At 54.5% G+C, this 20,639-nt stretch overlaps 1 protein-coding gene and 1 long non-coding RNA gene across 12 annotated transcripts; one reads left to right on the top strand and one right to left on the bottom strand.

Annotated features, from left to right (window-relative positions):
• The first annotated feature begins 5,666 nt into the window (after window positions 1–5,666).
• On the top strand, window positions 5,667–19,422 carry ADAM33 (ADAM metallopeptidase domain 33). Of its 10 annotated transcripts, XM_033095410.1 has the most exons (22): window positions 5,907–6,045; window positions 8,378–8,457; window positions 10,795–10,871; window positions 12,606–12,684; window positions 12,883–12,959; window positions 13,045–13,234; window positions 13,471–13,536; window positions 13,615–13,686; window positions 13,884–14,050; window positions 14,135–14,219; window positions 14,305–14,447; window positions 14,966–15,143; window positions 15,257–15,346; window positions 15,570–15,765; window positions 15,917–16,025; window positions 16,120–16,318; window positions 16,407–16,484; window positions 16,568–16,676; window positions 16,754–16,901; window positions 18,259–18,350; window positions 18,517–18,590; window positions 18,898–19,422. In XM_033095410.1, the coding sequence occupies exons 1-21, from the start codon at window positions 5,946–5,948 to the stop codon at window positions 18,552–18,554; spliced, it is 2,373 nt and encodes a 790-aa protein (XP_032951301.1). In that variant the 5' UTR covers window positions 5,907–5,945; the 3' UTR covers window positions 18,555–18,590; window positions 18,898–19,422. The 10 variants fall into 10 exon arrangements, with proteins under 10 accessions (XP_032951300.1, XP_032951301.1, XP_032951304.1 ...); XM_033095413.1 differs by lacking the exon at window positions 13,884–14,050 and having other exon boundaries at window positions 14,076–14,219; XM_033095406.1 differs by having other exon boundaries at window positions 13,884–14,219.
• Window positions 14,105–15,802, bottom strand: LOC117016213 (uncharacterized). Of its 2 annotated transcripts, none has more exons than XR_004421846.1 (4): window positions 15,669–15,802; window positions 15,228–15,390; window positions 14,801–14,877; window positions 14,105–14,230 (listed from the first exon to the last, which is right to left on the bottom strand). It is a non-coding gene; the product is annotated as an uncharacterized LOC117016213 (long non-coding RNA). The 2 variants fall into 2 exon arrangements; XR_004421847.1 differs by having other exon boundaries at window positions 15,228–15,343; window positions 15,669–15,794.
• Window positions 19,423–20,639: the final 1,217 nt, after the last annotated feature.

Below are 20,639 nucleotides of genomic sequence, written 5' to 3'. Positions count from 1 at the left end.
AGGAGATCTGGGCACAGTGGACTTGAGTTTTCATCTGCTTCTGGGTATCACCAAGCGGGCGTAGACCCACCTGGGATTAAAGCGTTCTCAGAGAGCTTTGTTGTGTCCACTCCCAGTGGGCTGAGGCTCGCCAAGGCTTTTAAAATAAACTTTTGATTCAAGTGTAACACACACCCAGAAGAGTGCACACACTAGAAGTGCACACACAATTTAATGACTTCAAAGTCAACACACCCATGTAACCAGCACCCAAATCAAGAAATAGACCATTATCAGCACCCTAGAGTCTCCTTTATGACCCCCTCAAATCACAACCCCCCCAAAGGAAACTACTCATAACTTTTCACACCATAGATTTGATTTGCCTGGTTTTGAACTTTATATAAATGGAATCACACAGAATGTATGACAACTTTGGAAAACTGTTTAACATTACCTATTTAAAGCTAAAATACTCCCGCTCTATGACCTTGAAATCCCATCCTCACCCCAGGTATTCAAAGAATTAAGAATTTATGTCCATCATCAGATTGTACTGGAATGTTCACAGTCACGCTATTCATAATAGCCCAAAACTGGAAACAACAAATGCACATCAACAATAGAATGGATAAATGAATTGCGTTATGTTCACACAATGGAATATTATACAGCAGTGAGAAGGAGCTACAAATACACACTTGGCCAGTGCTCCCAAAGGTAATGCTGAGTGAAAGGAGTCAGGCGTAGACTGCATGATTCCATTCTTGTGAAGTTCAAGGAAAAGCAAATCTAATCAATGGTGATGGAAGTCAAAATAGTGGTTATTTATGGGAGAAGGTCATGACTGGGAGGGACCATAAAGGGACTTTTGGGGATGAAGAGTGCGCTGGTCCTTAGTCTGGGGGCAGATTCTATGGGGGTGTTCACTTTTGAAAAGTCATTGAGCTGGGCACTTAGTAGAACATGCACATTTTCCTCAAAATATACTTCAGTAAGATTTTTAAAAATCCCCCACAGTTTATGTTAGACATCCAGGGCACTCTACCCAAATGCCATCTGATCTTGCAATTTTTAAAGCACCCCCTTTACTTTGCCAAGGGACATCATTTTTTCCTTTTAAATGCACCTTAGCCTTGACTGCCTTTGGGACCCTCCATTCATACGTGTGACGCACCCAACATTGGCTTGTCACCTCCAGGTGCCACCCAGAACATCTTCATGGGCCAGAGTTGGCAGCGCCTCTCTCGGACCCCCTGTTCTGGGTCATTCTTCAATATTAGTCTTGTTTACAGATGGCGGATGCCACCCATTATGTTAACACTTCACTGGTTTGCCTTGTTTCCAGGACACTTTGCCATGCCCCTCTGGAGAGTGACACCAACAAGGCATCTTCTAAATCACTTTTGCCATGGCGTGTTATCAGGCATGAACACCGCGCTGATCGGGGGGCACTTCTACGACCCATCGTCCTCAACTTTGGTCCAATGGCCCCAGCCCCTCCTCCGAAACCTCCAAGTGTAGATAAACAGTTGTTCTGAGATTTCCGCAGAAAATTCCTCTGATGTGCTTGGACATAGCTCATCTGGGTTTGGGAGCATCCACTTGGCAAGGGCGACTCCAATCCCCACACAGCTCTTAGGTTACGTGTCCCCCTGATTTTTTTAGCAATGACCGTGTGCCAGGTCCTGTGCCAGATATTGAACAAAAGATAGTCCTAAACCCCATGGAGCTCAGGGTCTGGGGGAGAGAAACAAGGAAAGAGGCAACTAGAATGCTGTGTGAAATGTGGTACAGTGAGAAGTATAGTGCAGGGGACAGTAACTGGGCTTTGGGTCAGGGAGGACCCCTAGACAAGGAGACACCAAGCCATGGCCTGCAGAGTGAGTAGGAGTTTACCAGTTGGCTTTATTCTTGACAGAGATGTCCATGCTGAAGCTTCCCCCTCTGCCTTCAGAGTCTGGTGGCTCTGGGGTCTGCTCTGCTTCCCTGATCCCCAGCTCACTTGGGGCTCGAGCCCTCATCAGACCCTGACAGGACACACATTTGATGTTTTCCTGTCCCTGTGATTTCTGGGGTTTTCTTAGCGGCCTCTCTCTTCTTCCTCTTCAGGACTGCTTCCTTTACCATGGTTGGAAGTTGTATCTTCATAATTTCCCCTTTCTCAGGATCCACATTCCCTTCAAGAACCTCCAGTTGTGCTTCTGGTTCAAGATGGAAGCCTGCGTCTCTCTCTGTCCACCCCTGCTCTACCCCAAATCCTCCCCAAACAAGAGAAAAGAGCAAAATGCACCTTGGGTATGACAGGATGCCTTGCTCTTTGTCCCCTGGCTCATCCAACAGAAGGATCAGGGAATTCTGTCCTGGGGGGGTGGCCTCTGCTGCTTTCAGCACCCATAGTGATCCCATTTAGTCATCCACGGGGGCGGGGGGTGGATGCCTCTCCAGTCTGTCTACAATGGAACCCCCAGCGTGACCAAAGCCATCTATGTCTGTATTAGGTCTGGCTCCCCAGACAAGATTTCATGTTCAAGTGACTTATTAAGAACATGAGCCCAGGGGAAACCAGTACAAGGGTGAGGGGAGCACGGACAAGCAAAGGGAGGAAGCTAAGGACACATGTATGTGAATGTCCATAGCAGCAATTTCTGTAACATCTCAAAACTATCTTGCTCTGCAGGATATCATAAACAAAGGTGGGCACGAAACAACTAGCTCAGCAGGATAGTGGGTCACACATGCCCCTAAAGCAAGAAGGAAGGATGCCGGAGAGGGATGGGAAAGCATCTTGCTTATCAAAATGTACATCCTGCTTCTCAGGGCCATTGTAATGAGTTCAGACAGCCTTAGGAGCAAGAAGGGAGGGAGTACAAGGCACGCCAGCTGGGAGAATGAGAGATACTGGAGAGGGAGGGGGGAGATAGTTCTGCCCATAGAAATAAAACCTCTCACACAATGTAAGGAGAAGCTGCTTTTCCCTTTCGGGTCACGCTCCATAATCCTTAGAGTGTATCTGTTTTGCTAATAAAGTTCTTACTATTCTATCCTTGCACAAACTCTGTCTCTTGACTGAATTCTTTCCCTCAAGAAGACAACAACTGAGGTACAATCGTCACACCAGGTAACAGTTGCATTCATACAATCGAGTACTACTCAGCAAAGAATATAAATGAACTAAAGGCTGGATACATTTCACAAACTGGGAAAAATATTTGCACCTCATACTCCAGATAAAGAATTAATCGCCCTTTATATAAAGAGTTTTTTCAAGTTAAGAAAGACTAACAAAATAGAAAGATGGGCTGTGGATATGAACAGGCAATTCAGGGAAAAGGAAATACAAATGGCTGTTAAATGTTTGAACAAAGATTCAAACTCACTCATAAGAGAAATGCTAATGAAGACCACTTTTTCACTTTCAAACTAGCAAATATCACAGTTTGATAACTGTGTTGGTAAGGGTATGGGAAAATGGTGCAATTATAAATTGGCACAGATTGAGGGCAAGTTAACTATAGCTACACAAATCAGAAACACATATATCCTTTGACCCAGTTGTCCTGAGGTGTAGGAAGTCACCTCACAGATAAATTTGTGTGTAAAATTATCCATCACAGAATTGCTTGTAATAGCAAAGGGATTGGAAACCATTTACATGGCCAATAGGGGACTGTATAAATAAATGGTAGCTTTCAACTATAAAAAATGATGAGGACGCTGCACATCCACTAGTATAGATAAAATTAAAAAGATTGGCAACACTAAATGTTGGGGAACTGGAACTCCCATACATTGCTGGTAGGAATGTAAAATGGTACAGCCATTTGCAAAATAGTTCCTTAAAAATTAAATTATGTCCCTTACCATATGACCCTGCAAATCCACTTCTAGGTACTAGAGTGGTGCACAAATAATTGTGGTTAGATGATGTGATACAGAATTGTACACCTGAAATCTATGTAATTTTACTAACAATTGTCACCCCAACAAATTTAAAAAGAAAATAAATAAATAAATAATAATTGTGGTTTTCGCAATTATTTTTAACCTTTTAAACTGCAGTTACTTTTGTACCAACCTAATATTTGCAGATGTGAAATGAAAACATAGGCCCATTACAAAGACTTACACAGCAATTTTGTAGCAGCTGTATTTAGAAGAGCCCCAAACTGGAAAAGAACCCCAGTGCCTAGCTACAAAATTGAGAAACATGCTTCCCTTATACCATGGAATGACAAAAGAACAAATTACTGATACATGAAACAATATAAATGAATTTCAAAAATATAAAGAGGGAAGGAAGCCAGACACAAAAGAGTACATAATTTATGATTACATTTCTATGAAGTTCTAGAATACGCAAAACTTATCCACAGACAGAAGGCAAATCAATGATTGCCTGGGGTTGGGAGTGGAAGAGACTGACTGAGAAGGGATACAAGGGAACTTTCTGGAGTGATGGAAATGTATGCAGATTGTAGTGGTGATTACACAGGTGTATAAACTTATCAAAACTCATCTAACTGTACATGTCATATAGGCGCATTTTATTGTATGTAAATTATATTTTAATAAACTTGATAATAATAAAGTAATGATAATACAATAATAGTAATAATCATAAGAATAGTGATAATGAGACTTAAATACACTGATATGAAGGATTTTCAAGGTGTATTCAGTGGGGCAAAAAAAATCAAGGTGCAGAAAAACGTTAGAGAACAAATATGTCTGTATTGCCCTGGGTATACATAAAATAATCTAGAAGTCTATACAAGACGCTAATAATAGTGGCTTCCTGTTGGGGGATGTGGGCTGAGAGGATGGAGAGAAGAGAGAGGGATGTTTCCTAAACATCTTATCATATTTTTTGATGTCTGAATCAGGTAAACATAGATTTCCCTTGCTGCTGGAACTCTTACTAACCGACCTGCCGCATTTTGAATTCTCAACAACAAACAGGTTTGTTTAAAAGTTAGCATCCCTGGCTATCGGAACGCTTGCTACTCGCTATCCGAATGTACTACTCGGTACAAAAACAAACCTTTAAAACAAGAAACAGATGTCACCGAGGCCGAAAGGATTCCCGCACTTCTGGGAGGGTAAGGTTTTGTAGTTTTCCCCCTGATCATGGCCTCCGCCCCTGCCCGCGCACGGTCTGGCCGCCTGGCGGTTCTGCCGCACGGAGTCCGCAGGCCCTCGGCCTCCACTCACTACGCCCCTGTCCAGACGCGCGCACCTTGGGGCGGGGGCTGGCGGCCACTGGGACACACAGACGAGCTCTCGGCTGCAGCCGCACTGGCCAGTCTCAGTTGCCCGGGCCTCCCTTCTATGGGCAGTTCCGCCGGGTTCTCTCCAGGGCGCCTCTGGGTAGGATTGGTGACAAGGGGAGGACAGAGGCCCACGCCAGGAGACCACCGAGGTGGGCGGGCACTCCCTGGGCAAACCCGAGGAGCAACCGGTGGCCTACGAGTAGCAACAGGTGGCCTCTGTCCCCCGCCCGTCCCCCATGGCCCTCAAAGGCCCTTCCCGCGGGTCTGCACCCCATCTTCACCCTCTAGCCTCACGAGTAGGGACCTTTCTGAGACCTATAGGGCGGGGTGGTGTGGGTCGTTCCCCCGAGTGGGCCGCACAGATTCCCGGCTCCACCCCGCCCGCCCCAGCCCTACCCCCGCTAGACGGCCTCTCGGACCAGGAGGGTCGTCCCCGCTCCCCAAGGGCGCGCGAGCTCCGGTCCTGCCGGCCAGGGTCGGAGCGGACTTGGAAGAGGTCATGGCGCTGGCGGGCTGCGCTGAGTGCAGGGTCACGCCGGGAGGGGTACGCGCGGGGAAGGGGGCGCGGGGGAATCCGGGGGTGGGGCGCGGGCGGGCTGCACTGGGCGTGGATCGGCGGTGATCCAGCCCGGGCGGGGCCGGCCGGGAGCCGGGAGCCAGAGCCACAGTTTAGCGGCCGAGACGCTCACAGCTATGGGCCGGGGGTCTCCGAGAGCTCAAGGGTCGCCGGCCTTGCCGCTGCTGCTGCTACTGCGGCTACCGTGGCAGGTGTTGGGGGCCGAGGCGTTTCTTGGTGAGTGGGAGCGCGCCCCTAGGGGCAGGGGTGGTCACTGTCAGGTGATGGAGGGTTTGAAACCTCGGGAATGTGCGTCTGGGAAGACAGGAACAGGGAGGGTTTGGAAGGGTGTCCGTGGGACCTATCCAGGGACTGTCACCTGTTCTTGGGCTGGGGGTCCAGACTTGTGTACTCTGCCTAGCTTCCACTGTGCCCACGACGAAGCAGAGTGGCAAGGACCCTTCCCCTGTGAGCAGCTGCCCTACCCCTCAAACCCCTCTGCCCTGATTCTCCGCGGGAACCACCCCCAGGCCCCATTTGCCAGTGAGAATGTTCCAGCACCTCCATCCCTTCCGGCTGAACAGGTTTTCCTCCTTTGGGAAGCCCCCAGCCCACTGGTCCTCTGGAGTCCCTGCTGTGCCTTCAGACTAGGGGACTCACTGTGGCCTCCATGCTCATGGATCACCCATGCTCACCCCCTCATTCCAAGACCTTGGGGCAGTGTGTATATTGTTTTTATTGTTGCCTTGTTTGGTTAGCTACAGAAGGACATCTTCAAACAGAAAGTGCCTGTTTCGCAGTGCTCTGGGGGCGGAGTGGGGGAGCTGAACTCCGCATCTTCCCACTGTAACCTCTCCAAATCCTCTGGGAGATGGGGCTGGGAACAGCAACCTCTCCAAGTGGGTGGGAGGATTGGCCAAGGCCTCTTTATCATGTCCCCGGTGAAGGGACAGGCAGGGTGAGCAGGGAGGAGGCTGGGAAGGCTGGGCTGGGCAGCCGGGGGTGGGGGTGGGGGGTTCCAGAGCACTGTGGAGGGGGTACCCAACAGGGACAGGGTGGGTCCGGCTCTGTTCTGGGGCTGCCAAGGGTAGGAATGACAGCTCTCACACCCTTGAGGATGGTTCCCAGGCATTCTGCTGCTTCCTCCTCCTCATCCTGGGGTCGGGGAAGGGTGATTCAACCCCTGGGAGGAGTGGAGAGAAGCTCTATGCTCCCCAACACGACTCTGGCTTCCCCAGTTTCCACTCCCATCTGCCTAGTCACTACAGCTCCATGTCTGCCTCCCTCTCCCTCATCAAGGTGCCAGTGGCCAGTGTGTGTGTGCAGGGCCAGGAGGAGAACCCCTAGTCCACGCCCACATATGCACACAGGCACAACCTCCCCCTGCACCCTGGGAGGCCTGGGTCCAGCAAGACCTGGTTCTCTATAGCCAGTTAAATCCTCTCTAGGCTGAGACACGGCTCCCTCCCCCTCTCCCCAGAAGCACTCAGACCCTTCCCCAAACCGGCTCCTTAGCCTCCATTCCAAGACCATGCCCAACCCCCTGCCCCCAACTGCTTGATGATAACATCCAATCAGGGAGGGCTTCTTGGGGGAAGGGGACTCCTGGAGCTGTTGCTATTCCAAGTCTTTGAAGATGGGGTTTGGGGGAGGTAATGGAGGAGGGAAAGGACTTGGGAGTGGGCTGGCAATTGTTGAGCCACTTCCACAGGCAGCCATCTCATCCTGGGCAGGACTGGGGCCAGGGCTGGGTGGAGATTGGGGAGCTGTCAGTTCTGGGAGCTGGGCTTCCCCAGGGATTGAGTGCCAGAGGGGTGGGAGGGTTGCCTGCAGGCTCTGGGCTGCCTGGGGTCTGCTTCCTGCAGGGCGGGTGTAGTTGAGAGTTACTGGGGCCCATGCGGGGCTGGGAGCATTCCAGGGGAGCATTCCAGCCATCTCTGAGTAATGCTTGGCTCTGGCATTCCTCCTGGCACCCCCTGAAGCACACCCGGTCTGGAAGCACTCAGGCTTCCCCCCCACACCTCCCCCTTGAAGACATGAGAAGGGGGCTTCTGGGCCAGGGTCCCTGGAAGCCCTGCCTCTAGCATGAAACCCCCAAGGGCAGCTCTGAACAAGGTGGGCTTCTCAGTAAACATTTAGCTGTTGTTTTTGTCCGAGGGTGGTGGAGACACAGGCATCCTCTTCACAGATGTCTCACACTAAAAGGCATCTGCTGCTGCCTAGTCTAAAAATACCAGAGGCCACTCCCCCTCCCTTCCTCTCTGCACTGGGGGCCTTGGTCTCATCCTTGTGACCTTTGACCCCAAACCCTCCTGCAAGGTCAGTGGGGCTCCTGCTTCCCCAGCTGAACTGCCCTTCCCAGCCTCCTCTGTCCCTCTCCTGCCACCTCTTTGGATGTTCCTCAGTTCCAAGGATGTCCCATGGGTGCCCACCCTCGTCCAGGCTAAATCTTTGAGTGTTGAAGATGGACGGTCCTCCCTGATGACATCCTCTAACCCCATCCCTCTGTTGTCCCCACTCTCCTCTGTTCCTCAGGTCCCCCTCATCCTGCCCTCTGTTCTCATCCCAGGAAACACCCCTGGAGAGCCGGTCACCCCTCACTGGGTCCTGGATGCACCACCCTGGCGCATGATCACCCTGGAGGAGCCGGTCAGTGCTGTGTCATCCCTTCCTCTGTGGGGGCCCAGCCCCTTTGCCTCTCCCCAAATTTTATTGTGGCGGTTTTGCTGGGGTCTGTACCCCCAGTCCTTTAGGCTCCTCCCCAAAGGGTTGGCAGGCAGGGGCAGGATGACATCTAGATTGCATGAGCCTGCACACATGGAAGTCATTTTCAGGCTTCCTCCCCCCTTTCTCTCCCTTTCCAGAACTATCTGGGCCACCCCATCCCATCAGCAGAGGTGGGGCCAGGGTTTGTGAAGCTTGAAACTTTTCAGGGACCTCTTTAAGCAAACACCAAAGTATCTTCCTTTTGCAAAGTTTATCAGAACACGTGACCCTGTGGACACATTGTTGTCCCCTCCAGGGCCCTGCCATTGAAGGGCTTGAAACTTCAGCCTCATTGTCTCATACAGGATCCACTTCTGTCCAGGGGGCAGTGGTCACTCTCTTTGTGGCCCCCAGATGCAAGCTCATCCCATTTTGCTGCTCTAGGATTCTCTGTCCTAGCCTCCTGCCAACACCCACCCACGACACACTTCCAGAATAATCACGCCCCCACCTGCATGTGCCACACAGCGGTGCTGTAAACCAGAAGGCAAGCAGCTTCAATATGCCCATTTCACAGAGGGGCAAACTGAAGCCCAAGGAGGTGGGAGAAATTGCCCAAGGTCACTCAGCTCTTTGGCCCAGAAGTTTGAGACCCACTGGGGTCCGAAAGACTTCAAACCATTGACCAATGTCCCCCAAACCTAGAGAGTCCTCTTCATCCTGAATTTTCAGGCAAGAAAGGACAACCCACTGTCTAAGCCAACAAGGAGGAAGGCAGGAGAGCACGGCCATGAAGGCTGGTATGCTCCCATAGACCCAACAGCTCCCCACCTGGAGCCCTCACTGGGTCGCCCAGACCCTCAGGGCCTACATTGAAGTGGTCAAACATGGCACTGGCCCAAGCTTTGACATCATTTTCCTGGACATCACCAGCAGAGGGAAAGGCTGGGCACGTACTGGGGACATCCTGACTGTGGACCTTCCTAATGGTCTGGTCTGGGCTGTGACCAAGAGGGGAATCCCAGAGGGACCTTGCTTTTCCCACTTATGGGCCCCTGACCCCAGGAAGCCTGCCAAGATGAAGACAGAGTTGAGGCAGGGAGTCTTATCCCAGAGGAAGGAAACACTCATATTTCAGGTCAGGAATGGGGTGCACAGTGAGGGGCAGGGTCACTAGGAGGGCAAGAAGTGAGGACAGCAGGGGCCGCATGCATGCAGAGGGATAGAGAAAGGGGATCCTGGGGTGGGAGAGGGGCAGGAGGAGGCTTTTCATCTGGGCTGCCACCATTCCTCAGTACAAATATTTTCTCAACAAAGCAGTGGCATTCCGGCCACATGAGCTCATGCTTGGGGCCTTGGGGGGCTCTTGGCCAAGGAAGGGAGCTGTCTGCTCCCCACCTGCAGAGGAAGGGCCCCACTCCAAGACTGTGAGCCTCTTGGCCTGCAGCCCAATCCAGTGCATTGTGGGATAAAAAAGAAGGGCCAGTGAGGGTGGGGGCCAGCATTCTGAAGACACAGCAGCTCTCCAGGAGGCTCCTGGACCAGCTCCGATTCTGGGGCCCAGCCAGGCTGCGTGGACAAGGGAGGCACATGCGGTCTTCCCACAGGATGGAAGAGTGAGAGGGTAGGGAAGGAGAGGCTGGCAGGCTGGCCCAGGCCCTCTCCTTACATCTGGCCAAGAATGCCAGTGTTTTTCTCCTGGCCTGGGATGGGGGTCTGTGTTTACTTCATGGGATCAGAAAAACAGATGTGGAGCAGGCCTACTGGAGGCCAAGGAAAATTTCAGGGTGGGGGCAATTTGTCAGAATTGGAGGTGGAGGAATAAAGTCTGAATTCTACAGGGAGTGGGGAGAAGCAGATACAGAAACAAGAGGTTGTGAGGAGGCTGGAGCCATGGCTGCATGATGTTTGTCCCCCCTCCCTGCCTCCCCGCAGCGCTGTCTTTAGGACCCCACTGTCCTCCCTGCCTAGAGGAAGCCTGGGCATGAAAGAGGAGACAGGGCCAGAGGAAGGGCCCACTAAACTTGGGCAAGGCAGGGTGCTTTTCTGGGACCCCTTGTCTCTCTAAGGAGGAAGTGGTGTGCCCATAGCAGGCGATGCCAAGTGGCTGTTGTCAGAACAACAAACATCCTGAATTTGGGAATATCTTTGTCTGCATGTTCTCACCCCCATACCCACCAGGCCAAATAGGGAGCCTGCTGCCCCCTGCCCCCAGGAACTCTCACCAGCTGGCTCCATATCCCACCTGCCTGCTGTCTCAGTTCTACACTCCTTGCCTAGGTCTTGAAGCGAGACACCGGGCTGGTGGCCTTGGAGGCTGAAGGCCAGGAGCTCCTGCTGGAGCTGGAAAAGAACCAGTGAGTACCAGGCTGGGGAGGGGGCTGGGAGCCAAGACTACTCCTCTCTCTGGGGAATGGGGGGTGGGCAGTGCTGGGGGCAGGAACTGACAGAAACCCAGGAGGGAGGCTGGAGGGGTGAGGGCTCCAAGGAGATGCAGGCGGCAGGGAGAGTTACACCAGCCCATGACTGGCTCCCTTGAGGCCGAAGTGGACTGTTGGGACTGAGTCAGCCCTGCTGTGGGGCACGTCCCTCGTCCCGGCCCTAGGAGCATGTTGTGGGCTCCCTGCTGGACATGAGTGAGCATCCCTTCGTGGGTGCTTGAAGAGTATGCTGAGTCAAAAGAGCATCCAAGATGGATTCCAAAGACGGGCAAGCACTTCAGGCTGATGGAATGACAGGAACAAAGGATCAGTGGCTGCAAAGGACAATGTGCTTTCAGGATGGCAATTTGTCTGGCCTGCCCAGAGGATCTCCATCTTCAGGGAAGGGAGCAGTGGGAAACGAATGTGGGTAGTCCCAGTGGGGCCAGATCACAGAAGGTTGTTTTAGTGCTGAGTGACCTGGATGGTTCAGAGACAAAGATTTTTGAGTCGGTGAATGAGCTGGATGGGATGGGGTGGGCGTCCAAGATAGAGTGTGGGGTCTTAAAACCATTCAGACTATATTATCAACAGCTATTCATTTCTCAAGTGCTTGTTTCATTGCAGGCTCTGCTCTAAGCGCTCTATACATGTTTTATTTTCCCTCATGGAGTCAGATGGACTGGGAACAAACTCTAGTTCCACCATGCCTCACCACACAGTTTCTCTGGGGTTTCATGTCCCCACACATTAAATGGGGTGACCATATCACCTGCCTCCTAGGGTTTTGTGTGTGCATGGAGTGGGTAGCAAAGCTGCAAGAGGTGGAGGAAAGACTGGGAGGTAGAGAAGCAGGCCTCACAGGTCTGTCTGTGGGGCAGTCTGGAGGTAAAGCGGTCAAGGCGAGGTCAGGGTGAAGGATTTTCTTTAAAGAAGAGAGACTGACTTATGAGTGATCCATCTTGGTGGGAGGGACCCTGGTGAGATGGAGCCTGAAGATGGAATCATTCCTGGAGTGGGGTCTGCAGAAGCTGGGGACGGGGAGCCCTGCTCAGACAGGCAGGGCAGGAGCAGGTTGGGGCAGGTGTGGCTTCTGTTTCTTCTGGAAGCGGGGAGTGAGCACCACTGGCGAACAGGTGGCGAGATATGTAGTGTCTGGGGCCAGAGGAGAGGATTTGAAGGAACTTTGAGGCAAAGAGGTGGACTAGAAAGAGGGTTGACCAGGCGCACATCAAGGGTAGGCTGCAGGCAGGGCCACCTACCGAGTTCAAACTCCCATACTTCTTTGGCTCAAATCCCACCTCCTTGGCAGTGTCTCCTCTCCTGCCCAGCCCTAGACCTGTGGAGCCAGGTACCTACTGCAGGCCCCCTGGGAACCACAAATTCTTCCCCTATTCCTGCTCCTCCCTGGTTCTACCCACACTTCCGCTTCCCATATCTGAACCATCACCAAGGCTCCTTCCTGCCCTTCATCTTTCTCCTCCCTCTAGCCTAAGGGAGGCTACAAACTCAACAGCTGTCCCTACCCTAAGACACACTTGGGAGCTCCTTAAGTGCTAGCCCTGCTCCTCACTCATAAAACTGCTCAATTAGCATTCGGGGAGGAAAGCTGGAGGGCATCTCTCAGGAGGCAGGGCTGAATCAGGTGATTCCTACAACACCCCCTCCTAGCAGGCTGCTGGCCCCAGGATACAGAGAAACCCACTACAGCCCAGATGGACAGCCAGTGGTGCTGGTCCCCAACCATACGGTGAGATACTTCCATGGGTTCGGATGACAGGGTGAGCGTGTTGGGGGATGTACTCCCTAAAGACCTCCCCACCATTCCTGTGTCATTCTCCTCTTGCTCCTAAGGAAAGGCAGGAGCCAGACCACCACCCTGCCCTCTCTCTTGCCCCTCCCACTTCAGCCATGGCTGAGATTTGGGGCTGTGTCCCTTGTTCTCCAGGATCATTGTCACTACCATGGGCGTGTGAGAGGCTTCCCAGACTCCTGGGTCATCCTTAGCACCTGCTTTGGGATGAGGTGAGGAGTTCTAGGGGAGGAGGCTGGGCCTGGGGCTGGGGTAAGAGTTCCCTCACACCCCCCTCTGCACCTTTCTGCACTTTAGGGGCCTAATCACGCTGAATAGCAATGCCAGTTATTATGTGCATCCCTGGCCAGCTGAGGACACCGAGAATGTCTCAACCCACAAGATCTTCCGGACAGAGCAGCTGCTCAGCTGGAAAGGATCATGTGGCCACAGCGACTCTGGAGACAAAGGATATATGGCCAGCTTTTCTCATGCCACCCAGATCAGGGTCAGGAGCACACACAGGGTGGGAGTGGGAATGCAGTATTCACAGCCCTCCAAATCAGAAGAGACAACAATGCACAGCATGGGTTCAGGGGCTCCTGTCCTTATATTTTATTTGGAAGCTGGAGAAAGGTTCTAGCAGAAATTTAAAGTTAGCTTTGAGCTTTTGGGGGTTGGGGTTAGTGGCCAGGGCTCAAGCTTAGCAGCCTGCCACTCAGGGTCACTGTTGCCTCTCCCCAGGAGAGGCGGGAGGTCCGCAGGAGCCGGAGGTACCTGGAGCTGTACATAGTGGCTGACCACACCCTGGTGAGAGGAGACCCAGGGGGCTGGTGGCCAGGATGCGGCCAGCTCAGCCTCTCACACTGTCATATTGTGCCTTTCCAGTTCTTGACCCAGCACCAGAACTTGAACCACACCAAACAGCGTCTGCTGGAAATCACCAACTATGTGGACCAGGTTGGGGGTGGTGGGAAGATAGCCCTAATGGGGGTGATCCAGACAAGGAGTGGGCAGGTCTTAAAGGGATGTGACAGGCTTGGAGATGAGGAGAGGGAAGGAGGGGAAAACAGAGGGGTCACCCCCACAGAGGAGCAGGGGGGGACCCAGTGGTCTACATGGTCCCCCTCTTCAGGCCTGTCCTGTCCTGACCACAGATTCTCAGGACTCTGGACATTCAGGTAGCGCTGACCGGCCTGGAAGTTTGGACCAAACAGGACCAGAGCCCTGTCACGCCAGACGCGAACACCACGCTTTGGGCCTTCCTGCAGTGGCACCAAATGCTGTGGGCGCGGCTGCCGCACGACTCCACACAGCTGCTCACGTGGGTGCCCCCGATTTCCTCGCAGGTCCCGCCGGGTGGTGGCAACTCCTGGCCCCACCCGGTCACGCTGCGCTCCACCCTCAGGGGCCGCACCTTTCGGGGCAACACTGTGGGCCTAGCGCCCATCGAGGGTATGTGCCATGCAGAGAGCTCTGGCGGCGTGAGCACGGTGAGCTCCCCCTGGGATGGAACGGAAAGAGAGGTGTGGGGAGTGGTTCCCACAGCCTGCAATGACCGTCTCTGCGTCCTCCCAGGACCACTCGGAGCTCCCCATTGGCGCTGCAGCGACCATGGCCCACGAGATAGGCCACAGCCTCGGCCTCAGCCACGACCCCGATGGCTGCTGCGTGGAAGCAGCGGACGAGCAGGGCGGCTGCGTCATGGCAGCAGCCACTGGGTACTGGTGCCCCGGTAGGGATAGGGGCTGCAGAGCAGGCTTTGCTAGACCTGGGGCCCTTCCTCGGCGGCATTCCTTTGGGCGAATGGTTATCCCTCAGTTTCCTCTTCTGTAAAATGGGGAGATGATCATCTAACCTGCCCCGACAGTTGTTTTTTAGGCTTAAATGGAGGAAACGCAGGGAAAGTGGATTCTCAAGAATATGATTATTTTCGGAAGAGCCTAGAGGTTATTCCTTCCTCGGGAGTAGAGGCGCTAGTTCCGGATTCAGATTTGAGTCCTGGGCTGCCCCCTCCAAATGTCACACCCTCCCCATCTCGGGCTCGCTGTGTGACTTTTCGCGGGTTACTTACCCACTCTAGGCTCTGCCTCTAAAGGATTCGAGTCGCCCGTCGCTCAGGCAGTGTCCGCTCATTCCGCGGTTGTGTGGCTAAGCAAAGGGGGTCAGCGCGGGCGGGTATCAGAGACGAGTTGAGGGGGGTGGTCCCCTCACGTCCGACGCCCTTCGGGGTCCGTAGGCACCCGTTCCCGCGAGTATTCAGTGCCTGCAGCCGCCGCCAGCTGCGCGCCTTCTACCGTAAGGGGGGAGGCGCGTGCCTATCCAACGCACCGGACTCCGGGCTCCTGGTGCCCCGGACACGCTGCGGGAACGGCTTCGTGGAGGAGGGCGAGGAGTGCGACTGCGGCGCCAGCCAGGTCAGGTCCGCGCGCGCGGCTCCGGTACACCAAGGCTGGCCCCCGCCCACACCCTCCTCCCGGTCCCCGGCGCTGCTCACTCACCTGGTCCCTCCTCGCCTTTCCGGCTCCAGGAGTGCTTGGACCCCTGCTGCTTCGCCCATAACTGCTCGTTGCGTGCGGGGGCCCAGTGTTCCCACGGGGACTGCTGCGCGCGCTGCCTGGTGAGGGCCAGAGCGGCTCGGAGGTGAGGGTGGAGGGCGCTGGCCTGTTGGTTTTGGCTGATTGGCTCCTTCCAGTGCCCTGCGGGCGCTACTGTGTGCTTGGGTCCACCTGGCTCTCCCGCTGGGCTCTCCCGCCTCTGAGCCTCGCTCTCAGCTGGGATCTCTCACTGTCCATTGTCTCTGTGCCTCGGACGCCCTCCCGCCACCCGGGTCACATGCGTAGCTGAAGCCTGCGGGCGCGCCGTGCCGCCGGGCTGCGGGCGACTGTGACCTCCCTGAGTTCTGCACGGGCGCCTCTCCCTACTGCCCTCCAGACATTTACCTATTGGATGGCTCGCCGTGCGCCAGCGGCCGCGGCTACTGCCGGGACGGCGCGTGTCCCACGCTCGAGCAGCAGTGCCAGCAGCTCTGGGGTCCTGGTGAGAAGACTCGCACGCCTTTGCACCCCATCCCCGTCCTTGGGTCTGAGCGATTTTCTATTCTAGGGAAGCTGGGGGCGGGGAACTGACGGGACCGGGAGGAGCGTGATTCCCATCTGGGCTGCCTCCAGACCCACCCGTGCTTCCCCAGGCTCCCGCCCAGCCCCAGAAGCCTGTTTCCAGGTACTGAACTCTGTAGGAGACGCCCATGGGAACTGCGGCCAGGACGACAAGGGCGGCTTTGTATCTTGTGCTCAAAGGTGGGGATAGGAGCCGAGAGAGCAGAAGCTGGGGCGTGGATTAGGGGAAGGGGAATGCTTCTCCCTGTTTGACCACCCTCCACTCGGTCCCTAGGGACGTGCAGTGTGGGAAGCTGCAGTGCCAGGGCGGGGAGCAGAACCCACTGGCACCACACACGAGGCCGATGGACTCTACCTTCCGTCTAGGCAGTGAGGAGGTGACCTGCAGGGGCGCTGTCCTGCTACCCAGTGCCCAGCTGTACCTGCCTAACTTGGGCCTGGTAGAGCCAGGCACCCCGTGTGGACCTAGAATGGTGAGCCCGGCCCACTGGACCCCTCCCTGCCACTTGAGTCCCCAAGTGTCACTCCCCCTCACTGCCCAGTGAACACCTCTGCCCATAGGTGTGCCAAGACAGGCGCTGCCAGAACACTACCTTCTGGGAGCTGGAGCGGTGCCTGACTGCCTGCCATGGCCATGGGGTGAGTGGCCCGAAAAGTGGTGAGGGTGACCTTGATCAGGGAGGTCCCTGATCTCATGGGACCCTCCTTCTCTCCCTCTGCAGGTTTGCAACAGTAACCACAACTGCCACTGTGATCTGAGCTGGGCTCCGCCCTCCTGTGACAAGCCAGGATTAGGTGGTAGCATGGACAGTGGCCCTGTGCAGCCTGAAAGTGCGCCAATGGGGGCCAAGTAGGGAGGGGCACATGGTGCACCCGCTCAGGACTCAGCCCCACCATGTCTTCTTCAGACCAGGATGCCTTCCTGCTGGCAGTGATCTTTAGCTTCCTGCTGCCTCTGCTCCCTGGGGCTGGCCTGGCTTGGTGCTACTATGGGCAGCCAGGATCCCGGCTCCAGCAGTGCCTCTGTGGTGCAAGGAGGGACCCTGTGTGCAGTGGGTAGGCTCTGAGGGCTCAGGTCCCTGATACCTGAACCCATTCCTGCGACTCGTGCTTCTCAGAGCTCCGTTGGGCCTGGGGCAGCTGGGTGGGGTCCTTCGGCTTTGCCCCCAGGTGCAGAGAGGCAGCAGAGGCAGTGGAAAGAAGCTTTGAGCTGGAGGCACCAGTGGCCTCCAGTCTAGCCAATGGTGTGGGTCCCTGCAGGTTCCTCTACCCCTTTCCATTACTGTGGTTCAGCTCCTTTTGTCCATTCCTCTGTTTCTCCCACCAGGGGACTCCTTCACCCTTGACTTTGCCCAGTTTTCCACTGATAATGCAGTTTCTGCTCCACTGTGTCCTTCGAGACCTCTCCAGCCTCTCGCATGAGCTTTCAGCCCGCTGACACTTCCTTTGCCTAAATCTCTGCCGTTACCCGCTTTGAGTTCCCAAATGCTGGGCCCAGCACATCATTTTACTTCATACTCCTGGTTGGCTACGGCGCTGGCTGTCCTTGTGCAAGGGTTCGCCCCTAACCCAGTTCTCCATGACCTGGGAGGAGGGTCCCATAATACCAAGCACAGTTCACTTAGGGCTGCCCCTTCACTGGGCACTGGGCAAGGCAAAGCCTTGTGGCCACATGGGACACAGCCTGGCCTTGGGAGTGCTCCAGGCAAGCTGACGGAGAGGGCAGAGTTTGGGCTGGAGATGGGAAAAGAGGGCACCCCAACAGGGGTAGGGCATCAACCAGGTCCCAGGTGCCAGCTGAGAAGGCCTTGACGCGATGAACAGTGATTTCAGTTCTGTGGGCAGAGGTGCAAGGTGGTCAGAGCTTGGTGTATCAACATGAGGGGGACTTCACAGGGTGGTGGTGACTGCATGTCATTGCCAGGGGGGAGTATTGAGGGCATCAGAGACATGGAAGGAAGTGGAGGCCCTGGGAGATGGGCCATGAGCAGCCAAGCATGGCTTGGAGTCATTGAGGGCAGCAGGGCCACCCAATGGCAAGGAGCGCAGGCAGAGCTGCCATTGAGGAAGAAGTCCACCCTTCTTTGGGACCTGAGTGATGCCAACATCTGGAGGGTGCCAGAATACTGGGGTGGTGCCAGAATGTGGGAGAAATGTCAGGGCTAGAGAAAGTGGCTGCAGACCTGGGAGGGCCTGGAGCCTAGACCCCAAGGGCTCCTTTTATGAGGGAACAGGAAGGGAGCTAGAGAGAGTGACGTGGAGCACAAGGGTAGAGACTCAGTCAACACAGAAGACAGCGTAGAATGCAAAACTTTGGCTGGGCACATGCTGCCTGCTGTAGGGAAGCAGCTCGGGGGGTGCCCTGCTCAGTATCACTGTTCCAACCTCCTGGCCTCTTTACCCCACTGTTCAGGCCCAAAGATGGTCCATGCAGGGACCACCCCCTGGGCAGTGTTCACCCCATGGAGTTGGGCCTGATGACCACTGGAGAGCCCCGACCCCTGGGTGAGTGAGGCTCGGGGGGAAATAGGGAGGGAAGTAAAGGGATGGACCTTTGGGCCCCCTCCTCTCCACTTAGCATCCAGCCACCTTGAGTCCCCAGTGCCCTACCTGCCCCAGGGACTCCTGCCAACTGTGTTCACAGCACTAGTTCTCCACTCACTGTTCCCAGACCTTGAGATCTCTGCCACAGCCCAACAGCCACCTTGAAAAGCCTGTGCCCCATGGCCCTGCCTGCACCCCAAGGTAGGTGGGGACCCTGATGTGGGAGCCTTCACCTCCCATTGCTCATCCACCCAACTCCGTTGCCTCTCAGCTCATTGTCCCTTACTCTGGGGTTTCTGAGTTTGGGTTATTATGGAAATGAAGTATGACCACATGGGGAAGCTGTTGTCATGGAGGCGAGATGCTGGAAGCCTCCAGAGTGGGGGAAGGAAAAATTATGGCTCTTCCTGAATCATTTGTCCTCATCTGTCCCTCCCCCCTCACATGACTTGCAGCCTGAGCTCCCAGACCTCAGGGGATGATCCTTCCCCCACTTTATTATCAACAGGTCAAATCCAGAAGCCAAGATCCTGTCTCTGATGAGAAGGGGATCCTGAGATGAGGACACTTAAAGACAAGTGGCTGCTGACAGCCACTCTAGGCACTTGGAGCCCCAGGGGCAGAGCCAGCGAGTAAGCTGACTTCCTGCACCTTCAGGCAGCTTGCAAATTTCTTCCCGGAGTTATCTCCGCCCTACTCTCTCTATGACCCCAGAACATCAGAATTTGCCCAATAGTGTCCCAGTTCCTTAGGGCTGGGGCTCCTGGTAGGGTACACCAGCCAGGCCAAAAATCTGTTATGTAAGACTCTGTTATGTAAAACTTCCCCTGACTGAAAGAGGCTGGGGGGTGGCCAGTTGGCTCAGTTGGTTGGAGCGCTGTGCTCATAACACCATGGTCGCTGGTTCGATTCCCACATGGGCCAGTGGGAATATCACTTGATAGTTGTGGAGCTGCTCCCTCCACAACTAGATTGAAAACAACGACTTGACTTGGAGCTGATGGGTCCTGGAAAAACACACTGTTCCCCAATATTCCCCAATAAAAATTTAAAAAACAAACAAAAAAAAAGAGGCTGACAACCTATCATTATCAGACTTTATTAAAGGAACTTACATAGGACGTCTCGGGCAGTGGCAAGACCAAGTGGATATCCTCCATGCCACGTGGCAGGTGCTAACGGGTTACATAGGATGGATGGGGTGTCGGGGTGTGACATGCTCAGGTAAGGGAATAACGCCTTCCATGCTTGCCCAGGGTAAGGCAAGGGCCTATTCCAGGAACCAGCATGCCTGGGGCACAGGGGAGGGGTCAATCAGACAGTCTTTGAGGGGATTTATGGGAAGCAATCTCTGTTCTGGTCCAGAGGATTTGGCAGCGGTCAGGCAGTGGTCACATCACATCACAGTCTCTCCTCTACACCAGTAATCCAAGGAACAAAGGTCACATAGTCACTGACCACCTGTCATCAGGGCAGGCTGGGTCACACTGGGCACTGGGAGAGGCCTCTGTCCAGGGAGCCTGGGGGTGTGTGCTACATGCGCTTCACCTAGACTTAGCTCTGCAGAGGGCAGTGGCTGCTGGGCCAGAGCCTGGACTCAGGGATCCTACATTTCAGACTGAGGTCACTTCCCTGGAGCCCAGCCCCTGCAAAATAACAAAATCCTTGGGCTCTTCCTTCCTCCCTATTCCTGCCTTGTCTTGTCCCTTAGATGCTTCCTTGGGCTCTTCCTTCCTCCCTATTCCTGCCTTGTCTTGTCCCTTAGATGCTTCCTTGGGCTCTTCCTTCCTCCCTATTCTTGCCTTGTCTTGTCCCTTAGATGCTTCCTTGGGCTCTTCCTTCCTCCCTATTCCTGCCTTGTCTTGTCCCTTAGATGCTTCCTTAGCCCCATCCCATTCTTAGTCCTGCATCTGAGGTTCTGGAAGAGTGTGGGGTATGCTGCAGCCCTCTCACTTTGGACATTACGGAGCCTCTCCTCCATTCCTTGGGAGCCATTTTAGAAAGGGCACCAAAGAAATCAGAAGACATGTTACCCTTGGGCCTCTGTTGGTCTTTTCTGTCTGTAAGTTCAACCCCATGGGGCTCCCTGAGGGGTGATGGCTGGTGGTGGAGACTCAGATGGCGGCCGGGGCCCCAGATGGACCTGAGCATAGAATGTTGTTGCCTTGTTTGAATGAGCCCTTTGTCCCACCTCTCCTGCCTCCCTTGAACATTCTCAGAAGCCACTTATTCTCTCCCTTTGTTTCATGC

This window comes from Rhinolophus ferrumequinum, chromosome 23 (genome assembly GCF_004115265.2).
Source record: "Rhinolophus ferrumequinum isolate MPI-CBG mRhiFer1 chromosome 23, mRhiFer1_v1.p, whole genome shotgun sequence".
In the NCBI taxonomy this organism is placed as follows: domain Eukaryota; kingdom Metazoa; phylum Chordata; class Mammalia; order Chiroptera; family Rhinolophidae; genus Rhinolophus; species Rhinolophus ferrumequinum.
The sequence above is the reverse complement of the archived record's forward strand: the minus strand, read 5'-3'. Positions and strand labels throughout refer to the sequence as shown.